Below are 25484 nucleotides of genomic sequence, written 5' to 3' on the forward strand. Positions count from 1 at the left end.
ACTTTCAATTTTAAAGGTTTGAGTAAAAAGCATGAGTTGCATGATTAGAAAAACAACTGAGGAATAAAATAATTTATGAACAACCATTTAATGAGTTAAATAGCATGAAAAAATTGCATTTGTGCTTCCGTTTTAATCTTTGGGATGTCCACCGTGTATAAAGAAGGGTGTAGCAGGTGACAGCTTAAAAAAAAAAAATGGACTCTGTTAACGTTTAAAGCCAATTACATGAAGTATTGTGCATTTGACTGAGTGGTTTTGACACATCGATAAAACAGTGTAGTGGTAACAGGCAAATCTGAGGTGTGTGACAGGCAGGAAATCAAAGACTTGATCTTAGAGAAAAAAACAAAAAAAACAGTTACACCTGAGAGAGAATCATTTGTCATTGCATATGGCCGAAGAGAAAGGCACAAAGTGACAGCAGGAGTTCATTTCCTCTTGCGGGGAGAGTCCTTTCTTTCATTCGAGTCCTTCTTGCCGCCCCGATTGGCCGGAGCTGCCGCTTGGCTTTTTTCGCCCGTCTCGGAGGGCTCTTTGGGTTTCCTAGTTTTGTAATCAGCTGGAGCTGGTTTAGGTTTTCGGCCCCCTGAGAGCCAGGAGAAGACTGTTTTGATGAGAAAGATGCCTACTAAAGTGGCTAACAGCGTTGAAAGCACAAGGGGCCCCGAAAGGCCTTTGACGTGGCCCCGAATGAGGCTTAGAACTTGGGATACAGGTGTGTCAGAGCTGGGTTCAACTGGGAATTTCTCCTGCAGGCAAACAGACACGTGTCAAATCAATAAATCTATTCACTTTCCTATGGCTGATTTTCGGTTTGTGTGTGCTTTTTCTATTTTACCTTCAGTCCAGCTTCCACTAATAGTTTTTGAAGCGTTGAGTCATCGAGGTTCACTACGGGAAAAAACTCCCTTTTGTATTGCCGCCTCCACCAAGACTGCAGATGGGTCCTTCCGAAATGACAAATAAAAGGTACACTGAATTTGGGAGCAGATTCAGATTGCAACGCTGTTTCTCTTCTCTCTCTAAGTTTCAGTAACCAACAGGTTGACATAGAAAGCAGGCTTTTCTATTTTCGTGTGGGCTTTCACATGATGACCTCACTTTGGTCTCTAAATAACTGTGCAGCAGATGCATTTATATAAGGAGTTTTTTATTCTTATGTACCGCCACAGCACCATCTGTAAACTCAAGTATCTCTTCATCTACAGCAAACTTGAAATGCGTTCCTCTTAGGTCATATATATGAATAACATTTCTATAATTTGAAAAGGAACTAAAAAAAAAAAGTGCTTATTTTATTTATTATTTCATTGCATATCATTTAGCATTATTGAATTGACTAATAAAATGAATAACAATTCTAAATATTTTTTTATTATATTTAATAATAATTTTATTCATTTATTTTTTATTGTCATACCAGCATCTATATGGCTGGTTTCACAGCAACTGACAAACTACTAATATTATAAAATTTTTTAACCTTAATTATGCAGATTTAACATTTAGCATTATTATTTAAAATTAACAAAATTAAATTAAGAATTACAAATGGGATGTTTATAAATAAAAACTAAATTTACATTAAACTAATTGATTAAAAATGCTAAAAAAATTGGTTACTTATAAATAATAATTATATGATTATTAATATATTTTATATTAATTCAGATTTACTCTAATTATACATTTTTTTATTTTTTGTTGAAAATTAGCATAATTAATGCAACAGTGGAGATAAATTAATTTCTCCATTTACACACAAAAAAAAGTTACAATTCTCACAGAATATACACTATATTTTTGCGCTTTGTGCTTATTAATAATAATAATAATAATAATAATAATAATAATAATAATAATAATAATAATAGATTATAATTATATAATTTTATTATATTAATATAAATTCAGAATAGTTATTTTAATATTAATTATACAGATTTTACATGTATCTATATAGAATTTAGCATTATCATTAAAATTATAAAAAGAAATTACTAACAAATGGGATATTTATAAATAAAATTGACAATTATAATAATAAATTAGATTATAATTAATTATATAATTTTACTATATTCAATAATTATATAAATTCAGATTAGTTGTTTTATTGTATTAATTATACATATTTTACATTTACCTATATAATTTAGCATTATCATTAAAATGATAAGACATTACTAAAAAAAATTCTATTATATATATATATATATATATATATATATATATATATATATATAAATAAGATGACACTTATTAATTATATAATTGTTTATTATATTTTATTATATTTAATAATATAAATACAGATTAGTTATTTTAATGTATTTATTACCTATATTATTACCTATATGCAATTTAACATTATCATTAAAATTATAAAAAGGACTTGCTAAAGAAATGCTAACAAATTGGATATTTATAAATATTATTAATAATAATTATAATAATAATAATAATAAAAAAAATTCTATAATTTCATTACATTTAATATTAATATGAATTCAGATTCATTATTTTAGTCTTATTATACAAACTTAATTTAATAAATAAATAAATAAATTAATTAATAAAAAAAAAAAAAAAAAAAAAAACACTTTTCTGTATTTATTTTTCTCCTAAGAATATTTGCATAATTAATGTAACAGTGGAGTCAATAAAATGTATCTCTCCAGTTACAAAAAAATATGCAATTCTCACAAAAAATTGTTCTAATCTAAAAATCACAAAATTATGCACAAAATATACATGTAAGTGGGTATGGAGCTCACTTGTCTTTAGCAGGATCTGTGAAGTGGTAGTTATAAAGCTTGGCTTTGATAAAGACCGGTGGTTTGTGACTGAAGGGGTACTGCGTTTCATCCACCTGAAGTAGACTAGCCACTACAAGAAAGAAAAACTGAAAATTAGAGACATCATCGTCAAAATAAGTACGTACATACATGTAAAGTGGTTGCTCACCCTCAGGTTTGCCCTGTAGGAGGCGCAGTAAGAGACCTGTAAACCAGGGGCTCGTCTCATCCCCCCCTTGAGCTGCCTGCCACATCAGCCACTCCAGTCTGGGCTGGTGAGGTCCTATTATGGGTGGGACTGCATTCACATTTCCTGGTTTATACATTGAGTTCATTTCCTGCAACAGGATAAGAATACATCAGTCCACTGAGAATAAACTTTAACCTTTTCCTTGAATGAACCCTGTGGAAACAATAGGCACTTTGTGGAAACAACTGTTGCATTATGAAGATTGTTGTAGCAGGGAAACCATTTCCACATCCTCCTTCTTACCTTCCATGTCAGTCCATCATAGCTGCCCTCTAAAACGATCTCAGGCCTGCCCTCAGCAGAGATCATTCTGTGCTGGATGCCGTATGCCCCGACCAGCTGGTACCTCTCTACGGCGCTGTACGCGTCTCGCACTGCAGGCAATACTTTACTGACTGACATGCCAGCCATGGATGTGTATGGAACCTGAGAGGAAACACCAACATGCATGCACTTACATTTTACAGTGCAGTCCATAAACATCATGTTTTATGCTTATGGACAGCAGAGGGCACTGTATTGCTTGTGTGCAATAAATGAAGTCACCAGTACAACTATGCAAGACTTGAGACTCAGAACAGGTATGCATTGTTATATAAGCTGCTTAATATCAATTTTTGACAACTGCAACTACGTATAGTGACTCACCACACTGAGGGCAAAGACGGTTGCAGCAGCCGCTGTGACGAGCGCCCACTGAATAAGAGACCAGAGCTTGCTGGCAATCCCTCGTGTGCATATGCAACTGACAGAGGAAACAGATGGGAGATTTCATGGCTTGACTTTTGCAACAATGCACTCTGGCAAAATCATGGGTTGAAATTCAAAAGCTTTACTTTTTGTACACTGCAGTTCAAAAGTTTGGGATCAGTACAATTTTCTAAAGTCTTTTCAGCACATTGAGGCTGCGTTTATTTGATTAAAAGTACAGAAAACACAGTAACATTGTGAAATATTATTACAATTTAAAAATAACAGTTTTCTGTATTAAAATCCTTAAAATGTAATTTATTCCTGTGATGCAAAGCTGGATTTTCAGCATCAATACTCCAGTCTTCAGTGTCACATGATCCTTCAGAAATCATTCGAATATGCTGATTTATTATAAATGTTGAAAGTAGTTGTGCTGATTTTTTTTTTTTGGAACCTGTGATACTTTTTTCATGATTCTTTGATGAATAAAATGTTACAAAACAGACATCTTTTGTAACAATATACACTAGCATTCAAATGTTTGGGGTCAGTAAATTTTTTTTTCTTTCTTTCTTTGAAAGAAATTAATACTTTTATTCAGCAAGGAAGTGTTAAATTGATAAAAAGTGATAGTAAAAACTTATATTGTTAGAAAACATTTCAACTGAATAAATGCTGTTCTTTTTAAACTTTTATTCAACAAGGAATCCTTAAAAAAGAAAAAAAGTATCACAGGTCCCAAAAAATAAAGTATTAAGCAGCACAACTGTTTCCAACATTGATAATAAATCAGCACATCAGAATGATTTCTGAAGGATCATGTGACACTGAAGACTGGAGTAATGATGCTGAAAATTCAGCTTTGCATCACAGGAATAAATTCTATTTTAAAGTATATTAAAATAGAAAAGTGGTATTTTAAATTGCAATAATAGTTCATTATTTTATTTGATCTTTTCTATATTTTTGATCAAATAAATGCAACTTTAATAAGCATAAGAGACTTCTATAAAAAGCATTAAAATCTTACTGATCCCAAACCTTTGAAGAGCAGTGTACATGTACAAAAAAATAAAAATAAAAATCTTATAATTATTCCTGATAGAGCTTACTTTAGCATGGCAGAAACCGCTTCCCAGGTTAACGACAGGACGCCAACCCAGATAGTGAGCTCCTGAAAAACCTCCAGATATGCATCAAAACTCCTTTGAGTGAAATCTGAAGTTCAGAAATAAATAGAACAGTAATGAATTACCTAATAATTAAACTAAATGAAGCATTTAGGGCCATAGTTTGTTTCGGGAAAGAAACTGAATGTTGACAAACAGAATAAGCTTTGTATCAGGTGAATCTCTCAAAATTTGCAAAGAAGTTCATATTTCATCTCAACATCAAAATATAAATATAAATATATATATATATATATATATATATATATATATATATATATATATATATATATATATATATATATATATATATATATATATATACACACACACACACACACACACGTTTTTTTTTATTTATTTATTTTTTTTTAATCAAATTTTCTAGATTTTATTTTTGCATTTACACTTCATGGTAGTATTTAGTTGTAATTTATGTAGTTGTAGTCATGCAGATTTTATGCAAATGTCTATATTTAAATAGGATTCTGGATTACAATATTATTGATTATTTCTCATCAATTGTCATGAACTCTTTTCTTCATTTATTCAAGATATCTCTTCTGATTTTGTACTGAAATACAACCTCAACATTTCTCCATGAGATTCATCCTAACATTTCACAAAACAATTCAGTTCTAAGTTTGTACTCACATTTCATAACTATTACCAAACTAAAGGAAACATCAGCTCTTGTGCAAATCAGTTTTATATTTCTCATCTGAAGATTTGCTTACTTGTTTTGGATGACAGAGTTTTTTCTTCCCAATTAATCTGTATCTTAAAGAGAGCAATAAAGCAGTACAGGATGAACAGGTAGACAGCAAACTCCACCAGCAGCGTCAAAATAGAGAACAAAGTCTGTCCCCAGCCTAAAAAACACAGACATACACTACATAATAACTCAGAAGTGTGAACAGTACAAATGCACGTTTTTTAAATGAATGAGCCCATTAATCAGGTCATTAGTAAAAGCCTGTGACCGTCCCAACAGAAATGACTGCACAAAACAGATATTAGATATGTGGTCATACCTTTAGGCTTTTTGTCCTGGCCCTTCTTCTTCTTTGGACTGGTATTGGAGTTGAAATGATCATCATCCAGTAACGAGAAGCTCAGGGCGATGCTCAGCAGGTTCAGAAGGCTGCAGTTACCAGTGAGGATGTAGAAGAGCTGGAGAAACAGCTGATAAAAGGCATAAAAAGAGGTAAAAAAGTCTTGCATTTTATTTATTTATTTAACAAATTACCCTCTTAAAAACACTCATATATATTTATATATACACTATATAATTTTGAATTATTATTTATTTATTGTATATATCGAATTATTTTAATAAATTACCCTATTAAAAACTATAAAAATATTACAATAAAAAACAACTACATAATAATAAAGTATGTACATATAATAAAATTAAATTTTTATATTATTTATTTATTTAAATATGAGATGACTGTAATAAATTACCTTCTTAAAAATGTATAAAAAATTATTATTACAGCTAATGCATAAACCATACACTCTGTGTGTATATATACTGTGTGTATATATATATATATATATATATATTTATATTTATATTTATATATATATTTATATATAGAGTATATAACTTTGTATTATTTATTTATTTACTTATTTAATATATATCTTTTAAATTACCCTATTAAAAACTAATAAAATATTACAATAAAAAAAACTTTACAACTACATAAAGTATGTACATATAATAAATTAAATTTTTATAATAATAATAATAATAATAATAATAATAATAATAATAATAATTATTATTATTATTATTATTGTTAATATATTTAAATATATAAGATTATTGTAATAAATTATCCCCTTTCAAAATGTATAATAACATGACAACAAATAAATTAATTTTATTTGTGTAATAATAATAATAATAATAATAATTACACATAACAAACCTGAACATAAAAGCCAAACAGTCTCAAGCGGCGAATGGGAGCAAAGAACGTCACGAGAGGAACGATGATCTCGCTCTGCAACAGAACCACCGATTCGAATCTCAGCAACCAATCAGGAAGCAGATGGACGTACCAGGCCAATGGAGTGGGACTCATCTGGTTCTCCAAATGATGACTCAGTGCTGCAAAAGAGATGCTTGAGTTCTCAAAACACCCTAATCATGAGTCACATGAGTCCATTTTTTCTCACACAAATGTGCCGTTTGCACAGTTCTTGACCATTTTCACCATTACTTTAAAGAAAAATTCAGTATTTAAATCCCTAGATTAGCAAAACCATATACTAATGGCTATTTAATATGATCTATAAATAATTTCTGAAGTTAATTTCCAGCATAAGATTTCATGAATAAAAGTGGGTGGTATGACAAGCACAAATAAACTGATCTCAACCAATACAGAGTAAATAAAGTTAAAAATGACTCGTTTTACCTGAGAGGTCATACCACGCAGGGTCGCCGCTGGCCAGCTTACTCACACCTGTGCAGAAGGTCAGCCGGAAGAACAGCCAGCGGGTCAACCAGAAGGTCACAGGGTCATGATAGCTGTAAGACGACTGACGGCGCAGCAAACCCAGCGGAGCTACAAGCACAGCCAGAAACCCAGCCTCCAACAGCAGCGTATCCCTATGAGAACCGATCATACAGTTAAACAGAACTACAAACTGAGGAAAGTCTGTGGTACTTGGCTTGTTTTCAAGTTGCTAATGCATTGTGGGTGGCATTCAGGGCATCACAATTCAGTTGTCAGTGTGTTCAGAGTGATTTTAGCCCTTTGCTATGTAATTACTAGAGTGCTTTGGATGGTTGTTTACAGGCCAAGCCAAAAAGAGGCCAACAACAAGTCTCTTTATTCCATTTCTTACATATGCTTTCAAATGCAAGTCAGTTTTTGCCCATTTAATCATCAGTTCTGTTAGAAAAGCTGATTAAAAGGCAAATTTAATGGGTAGGCACCAGAGTTTGCGATAGACTTTAACATTATCCGTCATTTTGACGGACAGGGTCGTAAAAAATCTGTTATTTTAATTTTCATATTTTAATTAGAATAACACATTTAATTGCTTTTACTTTTGTTCACGTTTTCATTTTTAATCATGAACCTACGGGACGACAGCGCGGTGTTTAAAAACAACAAAATATGCTAGGGCTGGGTAAACAAACAAACAAATCGATTAATTGATGTAGATGTGTAGGGAGGTAACACGTAACATTTTAGTTATATTTTGCTAAAATAAACGAAATGACTCGGGAAAAAGATTCGTTCATTTTGCTGAATGAGACTCAGAGGTCAGAGTCAGTAAAATGATCCAAACTTCCCATCACTATATAATCTTACATATTTAAATATATTAACTAATAATAATAATAATAATAATAATAAAAATAATTATAAAAATAAATTTCATTTATTATATGTACATACTTTATTATGTAGTTGTTGTAAAGTTTTTTTATTGTAATATTTTATTATTAGTTTTTAAAAGGGTAATTTATGAGATATATATTAAATAAGTAAATAAATACGAAGTTATATACTCTCTATATAAATACATATGTGCACAGTGTATGGTTTGTGGGTTAGCTGTTATAATAATGTTTTTGTCATTTTATTATACATTTTTAAGAAGGTAATTTATTACAATCATCTCATATTTAAATAAATAATATTCTAAAAATTTAATTTTATTATGTACGTATTTTATTATTGTGTAGTTGTTTTTTATTGTAATATCTGAATAGTTTTTAATAGGGTAATTAATTAAAATAATTAGAGATATACAATAAATAAATAAACGCAGAGCAAAACATTCATGACAGTTTCAATTTTGTTCTGGATCCCCTGCTCTGCTGCCACACTGGAGCGCACTCGCCACCAACTGGACAGGAGAGGGAATTACAGCTACAATTTAAAACAGATCAACTCAGTATAATCAGATTTTCCCGTCACTGATAAAAAAAAAAATTCCGGTTAACGCGACCTCTGGTAGGCACATAAACCGCAGTTAAGTTTGTGGCCGCTTTTCCCTCTCATAAACATTGGCGCAGACTTTCTGCTGCTCAACAATGATGGAGAAATAAACAAGCGGTTATATGAACGAGTAGGTTAAAATGCAAGTCATACATGACAAATTGTGTAACTCACCATTCAGAGTGAAGGAAGTCCTCACCGACCTATAAAACAAAATAAATCATCACTCAAGTACAGTTCCACAAAGGCTACAATGTCAAACAATAGGGTAAAAGGATATTATACTGACATTATAGAGTGAGAGGTAGAGGGCCCAGAGGCAGAGGTAGATTAGACTGTCTCTCTGTGGCCACAGCAGGACGGCTCCCAGGGCTAGTGCTACCCCAACCAGGCATATGAGCTCCAGGACATGCTGGGGCGCCAGACCCAGAGACGGTCCCAGCCACAGAATGGACGGCGAGGCCTGGAGCTGCTCCAGCAGGGGCCGCTGCACTTTGGGCATCTGCAGGCGCACAGGGAGAATACCATCGTCTCCATACAACCCTGTTTAGAAACAGACAAACAGATGCATGCTTAGTCAGTTTTGGTCGCTCTTGGTCTTCCTGTGCATAGGGTAACTATGCAGATTGTTGCAATATCAGCCTGGTTTATGCTGTAACATTGTTATTATTTGACATTTGTGTCATCTTGCATTAGTTACTTATGAAAATGTAACATAATATGGCCTTGAAATAACTTTTAATTTCAATAAAAAGACAAAAAACAAACATATGGCACATGCACATAAATATAACCCACTAAATATGTAATAAACAATATTCATATGTAATTTCTGTCATGTTTATACTTGTGTACATATAATAATACTAATAAATATTCAGCAAGCTATTTTTATTATAATAACACTTATGCAAACATAATAAAAATTATAATAACAAATTATTATATATTATTACTATTATATTATAACTATACTCAAGTCATGTACATGTAAACAAAAAAAAACTAAATATAGATAATAAATAAATCAATTAAAAAAGTAAACAATACATAAAAGTACATAAACTTTATTTCAATTGTACTTATATAATAAAACAAATAAAATAATATTTAGTTACTATATAATTTAGTAAACGTTATTATAATAACCATGAAAACATAAATAAACACAAAAATACATAATAGTTAGCCAACTATTTTTTAACTAATGTAAACAATGATGATGATGATAATAATAATAATAATAATAATTATTATTATTATTATTTTTTTTTATTATAACAACTATACTTGTGTAAAAAAATAATAATATATATTAATAATAATAATAATAATAATAATAATAATAATAATAATTATTATTATTATTATTATTATTTATTATAACTATACTTATGCAAACATAAATTTAAATAAAGAAATACTATTTAGCCAACTATTTATTATTATTATAACTTCTATGCAAATATTTAATAAATTATAAACCTATGTATTATAACAACTATGCAAACATTTTTTTTTTGATATAACTATACTCCTGTACAATTCATCTATTAATCAAGAAATTAATAAATATCTGTAAACCATTTTACTTCTACACATATGTGCTTCACATTTAGGCAGTAAAAGAAGTTCTGAATGTCATTTAACTTTCACTTTAAATCTGTATTGATGAGAGATGTGGGTGAGGCAGCATAAAAAGATGGCAATATGAAAAAACAAACAAACAGATCATAACTCAATGGGCAAATACGCTGTTTAGAAAGACTGCACCATGCAGCCGGTGTTGACAGACTGCCCTCAAGGTCTGCACACAATAAGAAGTCTGGTTTGCTCAGTGATAGTAAAAACACAAAGCACCAAGTGTCATGTAAACATTCATTCAACAGAACACCACAGGCACACACTGCCATGACGATGAGCAAAACAAACCCATCCTGTGACTTTCTAACGCCTCAAAACAAGTACAGACACCCCACACGTCCCAAACACTGCAATAGCATTGCATGCGAACAGGTGCAGTGTAAAATACTGCTTTAGGCAACTCGCTAACAGTTAGTGAAGAACAGACTGATGTACAGTACACAGAGATTAAGAAATACTACTTTACTGTTACAGAACGTTGACACTGAACTAATTTCTTAATGTGACTGAAGTCATTCTTAAGGTGGATGGCGGTTAGCAAAGGTTGCAAAGTTGCACATCCACATTTTTGCCATGCAAGCCACAGCAAGGGTGAGAGCATAGCAGACTGGTTTGAGTTAGAGAACAGGCCGTGTATTGTGGCAGTGCCAATGTATGACTCAAGGTTGTTCTTTGAATTACTCTATTTTGGCATTAGACCCAGTTCTGCCACAAGCGGCTCCTCCAGGCACACTGGCGTAGAGGATCGTTTCCCACGGGAGGGAAAAGACTTCGCGCGTAATCGCTGAAAGACTTGCACTTTAGCTCTGATTAGAAAAGATATTCACAGGAACTGAAACTCTGAAAATGCCCCCTTTGGTTGAGTGCTAAGCACACACAGTTGGGCAGCAAACAGATCAAACGGGAAGAGAGCTATTATTCAGTGCACATGATTTCCTTTATCTATGAGCAACACAGTCTGCTGGTGGCCAGATTTGGCAGTACTCAGCTTTTTTGTGACGAACAAACACTAGACCCTAAGCATATTCTGTGAAGATACAGTCAGCATGTGATTTTTTCCAAAATTAGCAACACAAAATTTCACACTGAGCCATTTTATTATTATAATTGACTAAAATAAAGAAATAAATAAACAATTATAATAATTAGATATAAATAAGTAAACAGAAAAAGCAAACCATTTTATATACACACATTATATTTTAAAATATTAATTAAATATTAATTAAATTAATTTATATTACATATAGATTTTTTTTAATTGAGCGTGTGAAAATTCAATTATTCAACATTAAATTAATGATAATTAAAAAATAATAAATTAAAAAATGTAATAGTAAAATAATAATAATAATATAGGTTGAATTTTCACAAATATAATACAATATTAAATTATGAAAATTTAATGTAAAAAATTATAAAATAAATTCAAAATTCAGGAATAATAGTAAATAAATGAATAGATAAATAAATTATGGGAAGAATAATATTATATATTAAGCCCATATGGGTTGCATTTTCACAAATATAATACATACAGATTATAAGATATTAAAATAACAAATTACCAAAAAAATAATAGTATAATAATAATAATAATAATAATAATAATAATAATAATAATAATTCACCAAATTAACCTATTAATTTTCACCAAAAAATAAAAATAAAATAAAAATAAGTAAAATAATAATAATAATAATAATAAACAATAACAATATTATTATATATTATAGCATATATAAAATAATATTAAACAAATATATAGATTTGTGAAATATATTCACAAATATAAAACATACATACACAGATAATAATAACATTTAAATATTAAATAATACAAATTTTATATATTAAATTTAGAAATTAAATTGAAAATAAAATAATGCTAATAATATATAAATAATGCTAATAATATATATTTATTATAAAATAATTAAATTCAAATAAATAATTACATATATTTGTTAAAATTCAACTCTCACTCACACACACACAACCTGTTTTACATATGATAAATGCATACAGTGCATTCATTTATTGCAGGAAACTAATTTGTTGCACATTGCCCTTTATACTTGCACTTCACAAATTTTATTGCATATCATACATACTATTTTCCAAAAAGCCTGACAACTTACCCCATACAGTATGACAACATTACTACTGGGGATTGACACAAAATGTGTTTTCATTATTGCATTATTCTTGACCTATTCTGGCGCAAACGTTAAATAGCTTTTTTAGCATTTGCGAACACAGAAATAAACCCACTCTGTCTAAACCATGTATGCACGTACATGCATATTTAAAGAGAAAGAGAGTGTGTCATCCAGCACTTGGTAACACATAGCAAACGTATGAGTAAGAATGCTTAGAGGCCAGAACTTATTAAACTAGATGAGTGGAGCTTATTGACACTTTGAAAGGCGTTGGTGCACGCTGCAGTTTTAAAAAAGCTTAATGAAAACACCAGACACATGGCATATGCATGGAGCATTCAGGGACAAAAACTCACAGGGCCCTGAGTGATGACGGGTCACTACAGTGCGCACTCAGCACTAACTGGCGGGGCTCCCAAATATCAGCACATGTGAGGAACTGAAGCAGTGCTGCTTTATTCACACGTAGCTATTGTAAAGTGCAGAAATGCCTTTAAAAATAAAAATCCACTGCGCAAATTCAGCTCGCATGCCTTCTTAGGCATGGAGATGCGGTTTGCACACGAGGTGCTTAAAAGTTTGCGCTGCCAAAGTGAAAAGTGAGCCCCCTTGATACGATTTTGCAGAACAACGAGCGATTAGCGCGAGCGAATGAATGAAGCGGAGGAATTCTGATTTGTTTTCGTCGACATTCCTCAACAGTTCAAGTTCAAGTGTAAACGCAAGCATTCATTAGCGCCGCGCCCAAAATCCACCATAGCCGCCAAACATCCATCTGCAAAAACACAGAAACTTCCCTACCTGGTATTTGAACGTAGATGGACGCAAAAGCACACACGTAAACAAGTGCAATGCTCCACAAGAACCACTGTCTGGGCGTTTTTACTTCCCCCATGTTGGCGGCTTGCTGGAGGGATGAGGTGTCACTTTGTTTCGGCTGATTCGAGCGCTGATGCTCATTGGAAAAATGAAGTGGAATCGGATGGGTGGAGTTTGAATTAGTGATGGGAAGTTCGAATCACTTCCGCGAATCGATTCTTTTGAACAACGCGTTCGGTTCTTTTACGTCCTGACGTAAGCGCGCTATCACGTGGTCTGTGGCTTTCCGACAGAATTCTCCAAAAGAAAAACGAGGCGTTTAAAACCTAAATATGATTTATATTTACATTACTTCATACTAAAAATCATTTACAGTGGTTGTTTTGTAAGCGAGTTAATGAACCAAAAAGAGAGTAGGACTCGAGAACCGTTTCGAAAATGAATCACTTTATGAACCGATTCATTGAAAAATAATGATTTGTTCGCTAGTTTGAATTTGTGGCGCATGGGTGAACGTTACAATAGCAGAAAGCAGAACAACTAGTCAAGTGTCAAATAATAATTGTAAGTTATGAAACCTAAAAACGACGTTTAGTTAAAATTGAATGGGTATTTTTTTCTTGCTTATACACTATCAGCCAAAAGTTTTTGAACAGGAAGATCTTCTGCTCACCAAGCCTGCATTTGTTTGATCCAAAGTACAGCAAAAGCAGTAATGTTGTGAAATATTTTTACTATTTAAAATAACTGCTTTCTGTTTGAATATATTTTAAAATGTAATTTATTCCTGATTTCAAAGCTATATTTTTAGCATCATTACTCCAGTCTTTAGTGTCACATGATCCTTCAGAAATCATTATAATATTCTGGTTTGCTGCTCAAGAAATGTGACCCTGGACCACAAAACCAGTCTTAAGTCGCTGGGGTATGTTTGTAGCAATTGCCAGAAATACACTGCATGGGTCAAAATTATTGATTTTTCTTTTATGCCAAAAATCATTAGAAAATTAAGTAAAGATCATTAAGATATTTTGTACAATTCCTGCTGTAAATACATTAAAACTTAATTTTTGATTAGTAATATGCATTAGTAAGAGCTTCTTTTGGACAACTTTAAAGGTAATTTTCTCAATATTTAGATTTTTTTGCAACATAGTTGTATCTCGACCAAATATTGTCCTATCCTAACAAACCATACATCAATAGAAAGCTTATTTATTCAGCTTACAGATGATATATAAAGCTCAATTTCGAAAAATGGACCGTTATGAATGGTTTTATGGTCCAGGGTCACAAATATTTATTATTATTAATATTTAATAGATGTTTTGATGAATAGAAATATCCAAAGATCAGCTTTTGTAACATTAGACATTATAACATTCAAAAGCGTGGAGTTAGTATAATTTATTTTATTTTTTGGGGAAAGAAATCATAGAAATTAATACTTTTGTTTAGCAGGGATACTTTAAATTGATCAAAAGTGATGTTAAAGACATTTATGATGTTACAAAATATTTCTATTTCAGATAAATGCTGTTCTATTCATCAAAGAAACTGGAAAGAAATTCTACTCAGCTGTTTTCAACATAATAATACATGTTTTTAAGCAGCAAATCAAATATTGGAGTGATGTATATATAAAATATTTTAAAATTGTACTGTTTTTACTGTACTTTGGATCAAACAAATACAGGTTTGGTGAGCTGATTTCTTTAAAAACATTAAAAATCTTACTGTTCAAAAACTTTTGACTGGTAGTGTAGATAAAACGTGATTAAAGAAACTACTGCTTTGCATACGACTTGACAACAAGCTACACAATGAGTTTATGAATATTTTAATATAGCTTTATTAAAGATATTAGGCATTTTTGATACAAGTTTGTATCCATGAATAATAGGCCGACACTCGAGTGAACACAGCTGGATTCTGAGGTTCACATTTCTTGCTGCCCAATGTTGTTAGTCCTACAAGGTAGTAGACCCCATTTTTTTCACACATTAGTGGTGCGCCAGAGTCCCCCTATACAAAATAAAGAAATTAAATGACCAAGTGCATGTGAATAGTAAGTGTTGAAACTATTGTAAGACTGTACCAAGCAGGAAGTGGAGGCTGCTGCATCTGTACACAGGAGGGACTTCATGTTGAAACTGTCACCCCAGCTCATCTCACAGGCTTTTTCAGAAAGAGGCTTAACTCTGGCCATATGTAGGATATCAGGGTCCAGATCCACTAATGTGAGAAGAGAAAACATTACTACAACCATGTAATGTTAGATGACAGTTAGTATGTGGTTGAGGACAAACAAATACAAAACAGCAATGGACAACAAGTGTTTCACATGTGTTTTGTGATGTTTCCATTTATTATATTCAGATGTAAAGTCAACATGAAGTCAAGATTCACCTCATTAACTTTCTTTTTCTGGTCTTTTTGTGCACTGACTTAGCAATGCATGTTATTCTAATCAATCAAATGTTAAAAATAATAAAATATAATAATATAAAGTAATCATCTATACGAGGTGATTCCCAGTTTTCGCAACAAGAATATCGGATGGGCTCCAGCATCCCTGCTAATCTCCATAGGACAAATGATTTGGAGAATGGATGGATGGATGGAATGAATGAATAAATGAATACATTAATAAATAGATAAATAAGAATAACCACTGCTGACCTACATATGACAAGCAGTTTGGATAAAAAAAATAAAACCAGGATGATCAGTTTGAAGAACGCATGGGGGAAAAAAAAAAAAAAAAATAATAATAAAAATTAAATAAAATAAATAAAACCATTAATGACCTACACAGAACAAAAGGTTTTTAAAATGGTTGAATGGGAAAAAAAAAGAAGAAAGTAATTATATAAATATTAATTATAATACACAAAAATACTACTAGTACTACTACTACTACTACTACTACTACTACTATTAAAAATTAAACAAAAATAAAATAAAAATAAAAAATAACCACCCCTGACCTACTTATAACAAGCAGTTTGGATAAACTAAAAAATTAAATTAAATTAAATTAAATTAAATTAAATTAAATTAAATTAAATTAAATTAAATTAAATTAAATAATTTGTAAATAATCTGTTTGGAGAACAGATAGGAAAAAAATAACATTTTAATATATTTAACATATTTAATAACCATTCACAACCTACACAGAACAGGTTTTTAAAATGGTGAATGGGGAAAAAAAAATTCATGATATAAATAATAATTGTAATACACAAAAATACTACTAGTACTACTACTACTACTACGAATAAAAATTAAACAAAAATAAAATAAAAATAAAAAATAACCACCCCTGACCTACATATAACAAGCCGTTTGGATAAACTAAAAAATAAAATAAAATTAAATTAAATAAAATTAAATTTGTAAATAATCTGTTTGGAGAATGGATAGGAAAAAAAATAACATTTTAATATATTTAACATTTAATAACCATTCACAACCTACACAGAACAGGTTTTTAAAATGGTAAATGGGAAAAAAAATAATAATTCATGATATAAATAATAATTGTAATACACAAAAATACTACTGCTACTAATAAAAATTAAATAAAAATAAATATAAAAATAACCATTCCTGTACTACAGAGAATGGTTGGAGAATAGATGGAAAATAAAATAAAATAAAATATAAAGTTGGCTTGTGAACGCCATTCAGGTTGATTTTACCTACACAGAACAGGTTTTTAAAATGGTGAATGGGGGAAAAAAAAAAATAATTCATGATTTAAATAATAACTGTAATACACAAAAATACTACTGTTATTTAATAATACCCCAACCAATTTAATAAAAATTACATAAAAATAAAAATAACCATCCCTGACCTACATATAACAGACAGTTTGGATAAAACAAAACAAAATAAAATAAAATAATAAAATAAAACAGGCTTGTGAATGCCATTTCAGGTTGTTTTCATTGCTGAAGCCTGTTAACTCACAGGTAGCTTTTCTTGGTCCCCAACCAGTTGTCACACAAGACGAGGTGTCTCCATTAACCATTTCATCATCTTTATCTGTTATGCACGCCGGAAATATCACCAGCCCTGGATGGAGCACACGTTAATCTGTACAACTTCGCTTGTTGATCAGGATGCCATGAAAAACACAGATAAGGTTATGTGATTTTATACCGATTCGAGCTGGGACAGATAAGCGGATCATGGAGAGATCGGAAACCGGTGGGAATCTGCCGTCGTAAGCCAAACTCTGCACGCTTTCCACAGCTGCAGTCTGACCCGACATGAAGTTCAGGTTATGAGCTCCCAAGACCACAACATCTCCAGCCCTGGGGGACGAACTGTCAGAACATCACTGAGGAACAACAGATTATCAGACTCATCTGACTTACTTGGCGAGGCAGTGGCGCGGTGCCAGAACACAACGAGGATGAACGAGGACCCCGCTGCAGTAATGCACATCGTGGCTCTGAAGGCTGACGTGCCATGGCCAGGAGTTCGGACAGGCCTCACTCACGTTCTCCACCTTGAATGTGCCATCCTTCATGGACGCCACTTGCGCCAAGCCAGCGGGCAGTTGGCAGGACTCCATTTTGGCCTGACCGCACTGCGCTGAAGCCATAACACAGAAACGGACATGAAGGATGACTAAAGCAACATGATGAGGAACAACAGAGTCTTACCAGTTGAATCAGCTCCAGGGCTGTCCAAAACAAGTTCATCTATAAAATACAAGCAAAAAACAGAGCCGTTTTAGAGCAGACACTGATAGATCACTGAAATCTAAAAGCTCATACCACGCATTGAAGACTCGATCCATTGTTTGTAGTGGTATAGTGTGGTGTAGACCCCTGGTCTTTGGGCCCGACCACATCCGACCCCCCAGCTGACCACTCCGGCAAGCTTGTACCTCTCACCTGTGAAACATGAGAGCGGCCCACCAGAGTCGCCCTGATCCACAGGGGTCAATGACATGTTTACAATGAAGGAAAAGGAAAAATCTAGTGTAAAATCATTAATGAATAAATGTCATTAAGCTATATGGACAGTCACACCATGTGACATTTTACAAACTAAACTAACATTGCCTTGTCATAAAAGGTCAAATTATATTTTAAGAGACTAACTGACCTTGACACATATTACACACACACACATCATCATTAATATATTATTTTTACATAATTATAACAATGATTGTAAGTTTATATACTAAATAATAATCTAATATTATATATATATATATATATATATATTATTACTAATATTACTTACTTTAATGAACTATAATATACTAAATAATATATATATAAAATACTTACATTTATTATTTTATTATTATTTATAATAATAATAATAATAATAATATTTATATATCATAGTAATATTAAATTATTATATAATATATAAATTATATAAAATATAATTATTTTTTATCATTAGGGTTAGGGTTATTTGACATAATAATAATAGGAATAAGTTTATATAGTTACTATTTTTTTTACAAATTACTACTAATATTACTTATTTTAATGAATATATATATATATATATATATATATATATATATATATATAAGTTTATATAGTATATAATAATCTAATATTATATAAAATATACACTTAAAATTATTATTATTTTTTTATTATTTGTTATAACAACAATTATTATTATTACTATACATTTAAATATTATATAATACGGAATTGTTGTATGCATTATATATATATATATATATATATATATATGTATATATATATATATATATATATATACATACATATACACACACACATATATATATATATATATATATATATACACACGTTTCTTTTATTTATATTTTTATATTTTAATTATTATTCAAATTTATTGATAATTCCTATGCGTATTTTTCTAAGATATAAGAATAATGACTTAATTAACAAAAAGTAATTTTAATGAGACTTTTTTAAATTCGTTAAGATATCAGTGTAGTTGTATGACCCTGATATTTTTAATTCGAAAACGAAAAACATGTACATCACATATTCTTGAATAAATAAAAAAAAATATAAAAAAAAACATAAGTGCCTCTTCTGGTATTTTTTGGTATTAAAAAAAGTAAAATAAAAGCAAGTGTGTACCTGACATGCATCCATTCCGCCAGCATCTGCCCCAGCACACATCATAAACTTGAGCATTTTCCCTCCATAATATTTGTTACACGTTTGTGGCTCGAAAACAGTTACATTGACCTCTTGAAGTCTGGAAGCACGAGGCCCATCTATAAAGAGACAAATTAATCTAATCACTTATAGTATAACCACTACTAATGAAGCTCATTACACAGGTTAATATATTCCTGCTATTAAGTGCTTACTCTCTCTGATGGCGCCCCAGCCGGTGACAGTACAGCTTTCCTGAGGGGGCAAATCACCATTTAAGATGGCAACAGGCCTCACACACTCATTAAACTGCAGGGGACTCTCCAGTTTCACCAGGGCAATATCATTCTCGTTTGTCTTCGGGTTGTAGTCCTTGTGGGAGATGATTTTTTCCACCTCTATGGTCTTTACATAGAAAAGGGAAAAGAGTTATCCACCTTTTTCTTTAACGCGGAAGTAAGTCTATGGGTGATATTTCCGGTTTTAACAAAAACCAAAAAACGTGGAGTAAACGGTTTGCAATAAACCAATGTGTTCATAATTAAGACAATATGTTAAAGGAGAACTCCACTTCCAGAACAACAATTTACTCCACGATGTTCATGTCTTTCTTTCTTCAGTCGTAAAGAAATAAAAACATTTCAGCATTTTTCTCCATATAATGGACTGATATGGTGCCCTGACTTTGAACTTCCAAAATGCAGTTTAAATGTGGCTTCAAACGATCCCAAATGCATTTGTAAACAATCCCAGCTGAGGAAGAAGGGTCTTATCTAGCCAAACGTTTGGTTATTTACATTAAAAAAAAATACAATTTAAATACTTTTTAATCTCAAACGCTCGTCTTGCCTTTCTCTCCCTGAACTCTGTGTATTCTGGCTCAAGACAGTTAGGGTATGTTGAAAAACTCCAATCGTATTTTCTCCCTCAACTTCAAAAATCATTTTAAAATCATCCTGCATCGCTGCAGAAGTACCGACCCAGTCTTTGCAAAGTGAACATGCAAAGAAGATCAAACACCCTTAACAAAAAAGGTAAAACAGCGATATAGGACGATTTTGAAGTTGAGGGAGAACATAAGATGGGAGTTTTTCGACATACCCTAACTGTCATGAACCGGAGAGTAAGACAAGATGAGCGTTCGGCACTAAAAAGTATATAAATTGTATTATCTTTATTAAAATAACTGATCGTTATGCTACATAAGACCCTTCTTTCTCGGCTGGGATTGTTTACAACCGCATCTGGGATCGTTTGAAGCCGCATTTAAACTGCATTTTGCAAGTTCAAAATCGAGGCACCATATCAGTCCATTACATGGAGAAAAATGCTGAAATGTTTTCCTCAAAAAACAATTTCGTTACGACTTAGAGAAAGAAAGACGTGAACATCGTGGATGACAAGGGGGGTGAGTACATTATTTGTAAATTGTTGTTCTGGAAGTGGACTTCTACAATCTATAATTTGCAATATCAAGCAGTAAAACAAGCAGTTTTGTACGCTAAAAATAGCGCTCATAAAATTTAAAAATGGCGACGCCCGTTCTTACGAGAAAAAAAAAAGTGGATACAAATTAAAACGTAATAATTTAAACTAGATGAGTAAAGTTTGAGAACAAACTTTAAGTTGGCTTGAGAAAGCCTAACCTGAAAGTTCGAAGCAGTTGTAAAAGTATGAAAGCAGCTAGCATGATTTAACACATTGCTTACATGATTTAACATGTTGTTAACATGTTTTAGCATGATTAGCTTATTGTTTGTATTTTTATAGGCTGCTTACAATGTTGTTAGCATGATTAGCATGTTGTTATAATTTGCAAGTTACTAGAATGTTGTTAGCATGATTAGCCTGATTAGCATGTTGATAGCATGTTTCGCACATGATTAGAATGTTACTAGCATGTTTCTAACATGGCTAACATGTTACTAGCTTGTTGTTAACATGTTTCTAGCATGATTAGCAAAGTTGCTAGCATGTTTCTACCATGATTAGCGTGTTATTAGCATGTTGTTAGCATAATTAGCATGTTACTAGAATTTTGTTAAAATGTTTCTAACATGATTAGCATGTTATTAGCATGTTGTTAGCATGATTAGCACGTTACTAGCATGTTGCTAATATGATTAGCAAATTACTAACATGCTGCAAGCTGATTAGCATGTTGTTAGCATGTTTCTAACATGATTAGCATGTTACTAGCATTTTGTTAGCATGTTTCTAACATAATTAGCATGATTAGCATGTTACTAACATGTTGCTAACATGATTAGCAAATTACTAGCATGCTGCAAGCTGATTAGCATGTTAGCATGTTTCTAACATGATTAGCATGTTACTAACATTTTGTTAGCATGTTTCTAACATAATTAGCATGATTAGCATGTTACTAGCAGGTTGCTAGCATGTTTCTATCATGATTAACGTGTTATTAGCATGTTGTTAGCATGATTAGCATGTTACTAGAATTTTGTTAAAATGTTTCTAACATGATTAGCATGTTACTAGCATGTTGCTAGCATAATTAACATGTTACTAGCACGTTGCTAGCATGTTTCTATCATGATTAGCATGTTATTAGCATGTTGTTAGCATGATTAGCATGTTACTAGCATGTTGCTAACATGATTAGCAAATTACTAGCATGCTGCAAGCTGATTAGCATGTTGTTAGCATGTTTCTAACATGATTAGCATGTTACTAGCATTTTGTTAGCATGTTTCACACATAATTAGCATGATTAGCATGTTACTAGCACGTTGCTAGCATGTTTCTATCATGATTAGCGTGTTATTAGCATGTTGTTAGCATGATTAGCATGTTACTAGAATTTTGTTAAAATGTTTCTAACATGATTAGCATGTTACTAGCATGTTGCTAGCATGATTTAGATAGCTAGACAGATTAGAAATATTAGAGTGGAAGCTTAAATGAGTCTAAATGGATTAGAAATAGTACATAGAAGGGAAGCTTGATTGAGCCTCAAGGGATTCTGGGAGTTTAGATTTGAATTTTGTCAGTTGGAGTTTGAAGAGTGTTGGCTCATTTGAACAGTCCGTCAATGTAAGTCTATGGGATTTTTGGTGGTTTTGATAGTCTGGTTTACGAAAACCGTAAGGCGGATCAGTTAGAAAAGACAGAGCACACCGAGTCAGACCAGTCTGAAGGTCTGGGCCGAGTTTGGTGGCTCTAGCTTGAAAGCTCTAGGAGGAGGTAGATACCGAAATTTGGCTCAGAAGAAGAAGAAGAATCATCTTAAATAGTAGATCAATACTTTCTCAAGACAACTTAACAACAGATCAACATAAGGAAGTGAGAGGTAAATACACACAGACACTCACTTGATGGCAGGATTCATTCACATTCTCCAAATTGTGCATCCCAACAACTGCGTTCCACAGTGACGCCTTTTTGTAACTGTTCACAAATACGGATTTTGGTTTTAAGACAGGTTTGCACTCACAGAGGTTTTGTAGACCACTGCAGGTGGGCTTACCGTTTGAAGCAGTGGCAGGCGGTAATAACCCACCGCAGGTCGAGGATGGCACCCCCGCAGGCGGGCATATCGGAGTACTGCAGGGAAACCTGCCACGGCCATGAATGTGCCCATGCCTCCTGCCCACCTATAATCCGGCTCTCCTCCTCATCCTCCTCTGGGGTAAATGCACGTACGCCAGCCTGGTCTGGAAAACAGTGCGAGGAATTCATTTGCAAACCAGCAGATGAAAAAACTGCTGCATTATAAACGCCTTACCATAACACCCATTGCCAAAGACGCAGTTTGTCTCAGCCGAAACGCTCACGTTGGGATTCTCTTCAGCATCTTAAAAGAAATACGTTATATGAAGTTGGAAATCACATAAACAAACCTTATTTATAATTTAGGTAAGAGGATCAATATATGACATGCCTGCCTGCGTCTCAACAGGGTCAGCTTTAGTCCAATTAAGAGAGAGTATTAAAATAAATAAATACTTTTTACACATGTTCACGTTTATATTATTAAAAATGAACCGGTAGCGTTATAATACCAAGACAACAACACGAATGCAAACACAATCCCTCAACACCTGGGGTTTAATTAACTGAGTGGCGTAATTGAAGGTTTCACCACTAGATGTCAGCAAAGATTCAAGCTCTCACGGGTAAAACTACACCGTCACTGTAAAAATGTGTTGATTTTATATTTATAATGTACTGTTCACCAATCTGCATTATTGTTCTGGCTGCAGTCACACCAGTTGTAGCTAGGCATAATTAACAATATTTTTTTACAACTAATTTTCATTGTCTGACACAGGAATGTGTCTCTTATTGAAAAGCCTATCACATGCTTACTGTATCATTCATGCAGTAACCACTAGTATAAAGCTTAAGTTGCATCTTTTCGTTACAATAATATGACGGCGTTGCCACGTTAAAAAACAAACATAAAAAAATCTATCCCTCTGGTTTCATAGACAAGGCTTAAACCTAGTCCTAGACTAAAATGTAAATCTGAGCTTGCACTGACTGATCTTAAAATATATTAGTGCCTTTGTTTTGTCTCAAGATGCACACCAGAAATGTTTTTACTAAGGCATGTTTATAAAAATGACTTAAATGTCCTAATTGAGCTATGGCCTTGTCCTAGTTTAGTCTAAACCCTGACTGTAAAAACAGGCCAAAGATTATGAGATTAAAGTCATAATATTTTGAGAAAAAAAGTCAAAATTATGAGAAGAAAGTTAAATATTTTGAGAATAAAGTCCAAATTATGAGAATAAAACTGAATATTCAAGTAAAAAACTCGAAATTAGAAGAATAGGCAAATATTTTGAGAATATAGTCGAAATATTTTGAGAGTAAAGTCTAAATTTCAAGAATAAAGTCAAAATTTCAAGAATAAAGTCAAAATTAAGAGATTAAAGTCATAATATTTTGAGAAAAAAGTCAATATTACGAGAATAAAGCCGTGGCAATATGAGAATAAAGGCGATATATTTTTAGAATAAATTTAAAATTATGAGAATAAAGTTGAAATAGTTTGAGAATAAAGTAAAAATTACGACAATAAAGTAGAATATTTCGAGAATAAAGTCGAAATTCTGAGAATAAAATTGAATATTTTGAGAGTAAAGTCAAAATGACATGGTCAAGTTGAATATTTTAAAAAAAGCCAAAATGACAAGACTAAAGTCGAATAATTTGAGAATAAAGTAAAAATTATGAGAACAAGGTCTAAATATTTCAAGAGTAGTCAAAACTACGAGAATAAAGTTGAAATTGAGAAATTAAAGTTGTAATATTTTGAGAAAAAAGTCAAAATTACGAGAACAAAGTTGAAACTAAGAGATTTAAAGTCATAATTTTAATAAAAGACAAAAAGTCAAAATTAAATAAATAAATCAATAAAGTCATTGCAATAAGAGAAAGTCAAAGTATTTTGAGGTTAAAGTCAAAATTCAGTATAAATTTGAATATTTTCAGTATGAAGTCGAATATTTAGAGAATAAAGTCAAAATAAAGTGAATAAAGTCGCGTAGGTTGAGAATAAACTCAAAATTATGACAGTAAAGTAGAATATTTCGAGACTAAAGTCAAAATTCTGAGAAAAAAATTTAGTATTTCGAGAGTAAAGTAAAAATTACAAGAATGAAGTCCAATATATTAGAAATAATGTCAAAATAACAAGAATGAAGTTGAATATTTTGAGAATAAAGTTGAAATTGAGAGATTAAATTTGTAATATTTTGAGAAAAAAGTCAAAATTTCGAGAACAAAATTGAAATTAAGAGATTTAAAGTCATAATAATTTCAATAAAAGAGAAAAAAATCAGAATTAAATAA

The 25484-nt window shown here is 31.8% G+C and overlaps 2 protein-coding genes across 2 annotated transcripts; both read right to left on the reverse strand.

Moving 5' to 3' along the window:
* Window positions 1–69: 69 nt before the first annotated feature.
* On the reverse strand, window positions 70–13671 carry lmf2b (lipase maturation factor 2b). Its single transcript, XM_051108438.1, has 14 exons — window positions 13495–13671; window positions 9177–9430; window positions 9062–9090; window positions 7349–7542; window positions 6857–7038; window positions 5948–6098; window positions 5651–5785; window positions 4857–4962; window positions 3700–3796; window positions 3295–3477; window positions 2971–3139; window positions 2781–2892; window positions 842–950; window positions 70–752 (listed from the first exon to the last, which is right to left on the reverse strand). Exons 1-14 carry the CDS (start codon window positions 13586–13588, stop codon window positions 432–434), a joined length of 2136 nt encoding a protein of 711 aa, XP_050964395.1. The 5' UTR covers window positions 13589–13671; the 3' UTR covers window positions 70–431.
* A 1685-nt stretch (window positions 13672–15356) lies between these two features.
* Window positions 15357–23759, reverse strand: ovch1 (ovochymase 1). Its single transcript, XM_051108116.1, has 13 exons — window positions 23566–23759; window positions 23410–23478; window positions 23152–23338; window positions 22997–23072; window positions 19874–20063; window positions 19638–19777; window positions 18309–18462; window positions 18195–18233; window positions 17904–18123; window positions 17686–17840; window positions 17494–17598; window positions 15611–15747; window positions 15357–15537 (listed from the first exon to the last, which is right to left on the reverse strand). The coding sequence occupies exons 1-13, from the start codon at window positions 23639–23641 to the stop codon at window positions 15376–15378; spliced, it is 1710 nt and encodes a 569-aa protein (XP_050964073.1). The 5' UTR covers window positions 23642–23759; the 3' UTR covers window positions 15357–15375.
* Between the last annotated feature and the right edge of the window lie 1725 nt (window positions 23760–25484).

Source organism: Labeo rohita, chromosome 4, assembly GCF_022985175.1.
Source record: "Labeo rohita strain BAU-BD-2019 chromosome 4, IGBB_LRoh.1.0, whole genome shotgun sequence".
Lineage (NCBI taxonomy): Eukaryota > Metazoa > Chordata > Actinopteri > Cypriniformes > Cyprinidae > Labeo > Labeo rohita.

What these genes read in the sequence shown, in the direction of transcription:
- lmf2b (XM_051108438.1), bottom strand. Translation starts at nt 13,588, where the DNA reads ATGGGGGAAGTAAAAACGCCCAGACAGTGGTTCTTGTGGAGCATTGCA. An exon ending in ATGATGGACTGACATGGAAG is followed by an intron (nt 3,140 to 3,294) that starts GTAAGAAGGAGG and finishes ATCCTGTTGCAG; the next exon opens with GAAATGAACTCAATGTATAA. An exon ending in CCTACAGGGCAAACCTGAGG is followed by an intron (nt 2,893 to 2,970) that starts GTGAGCAACCAC and finishes TCTTTCTTGTAG; the next exon opens with TGGCTAGTCTACTTCAGGTG.
- ovch1 (XM_051108116.1), bottom strand. Translation starts at nt 23,641, where the DNA reads ATGTGTAAAAAGTATTTATTTATTTTAATACTCTCTCTTAATTGGACT. An exon ending in GCCTGCCACTGCTTCAAACG is followed by an intron (nt 23,073 to 23,151) that starts GTAAGCCCACCT and finishes ATTTGTGAACAG; the next exon opens with TTACAAAAAGGCGTCACTGT. An exon ending in GATCGAGTCTTCAATGCGTG is followed by an intron (nt 18,234 to 18,308) that starts GTATGAGCTTTT and finishes TGTATTTTATAG; the next exon opens with ATGAACTTGTTTTGGACAGC.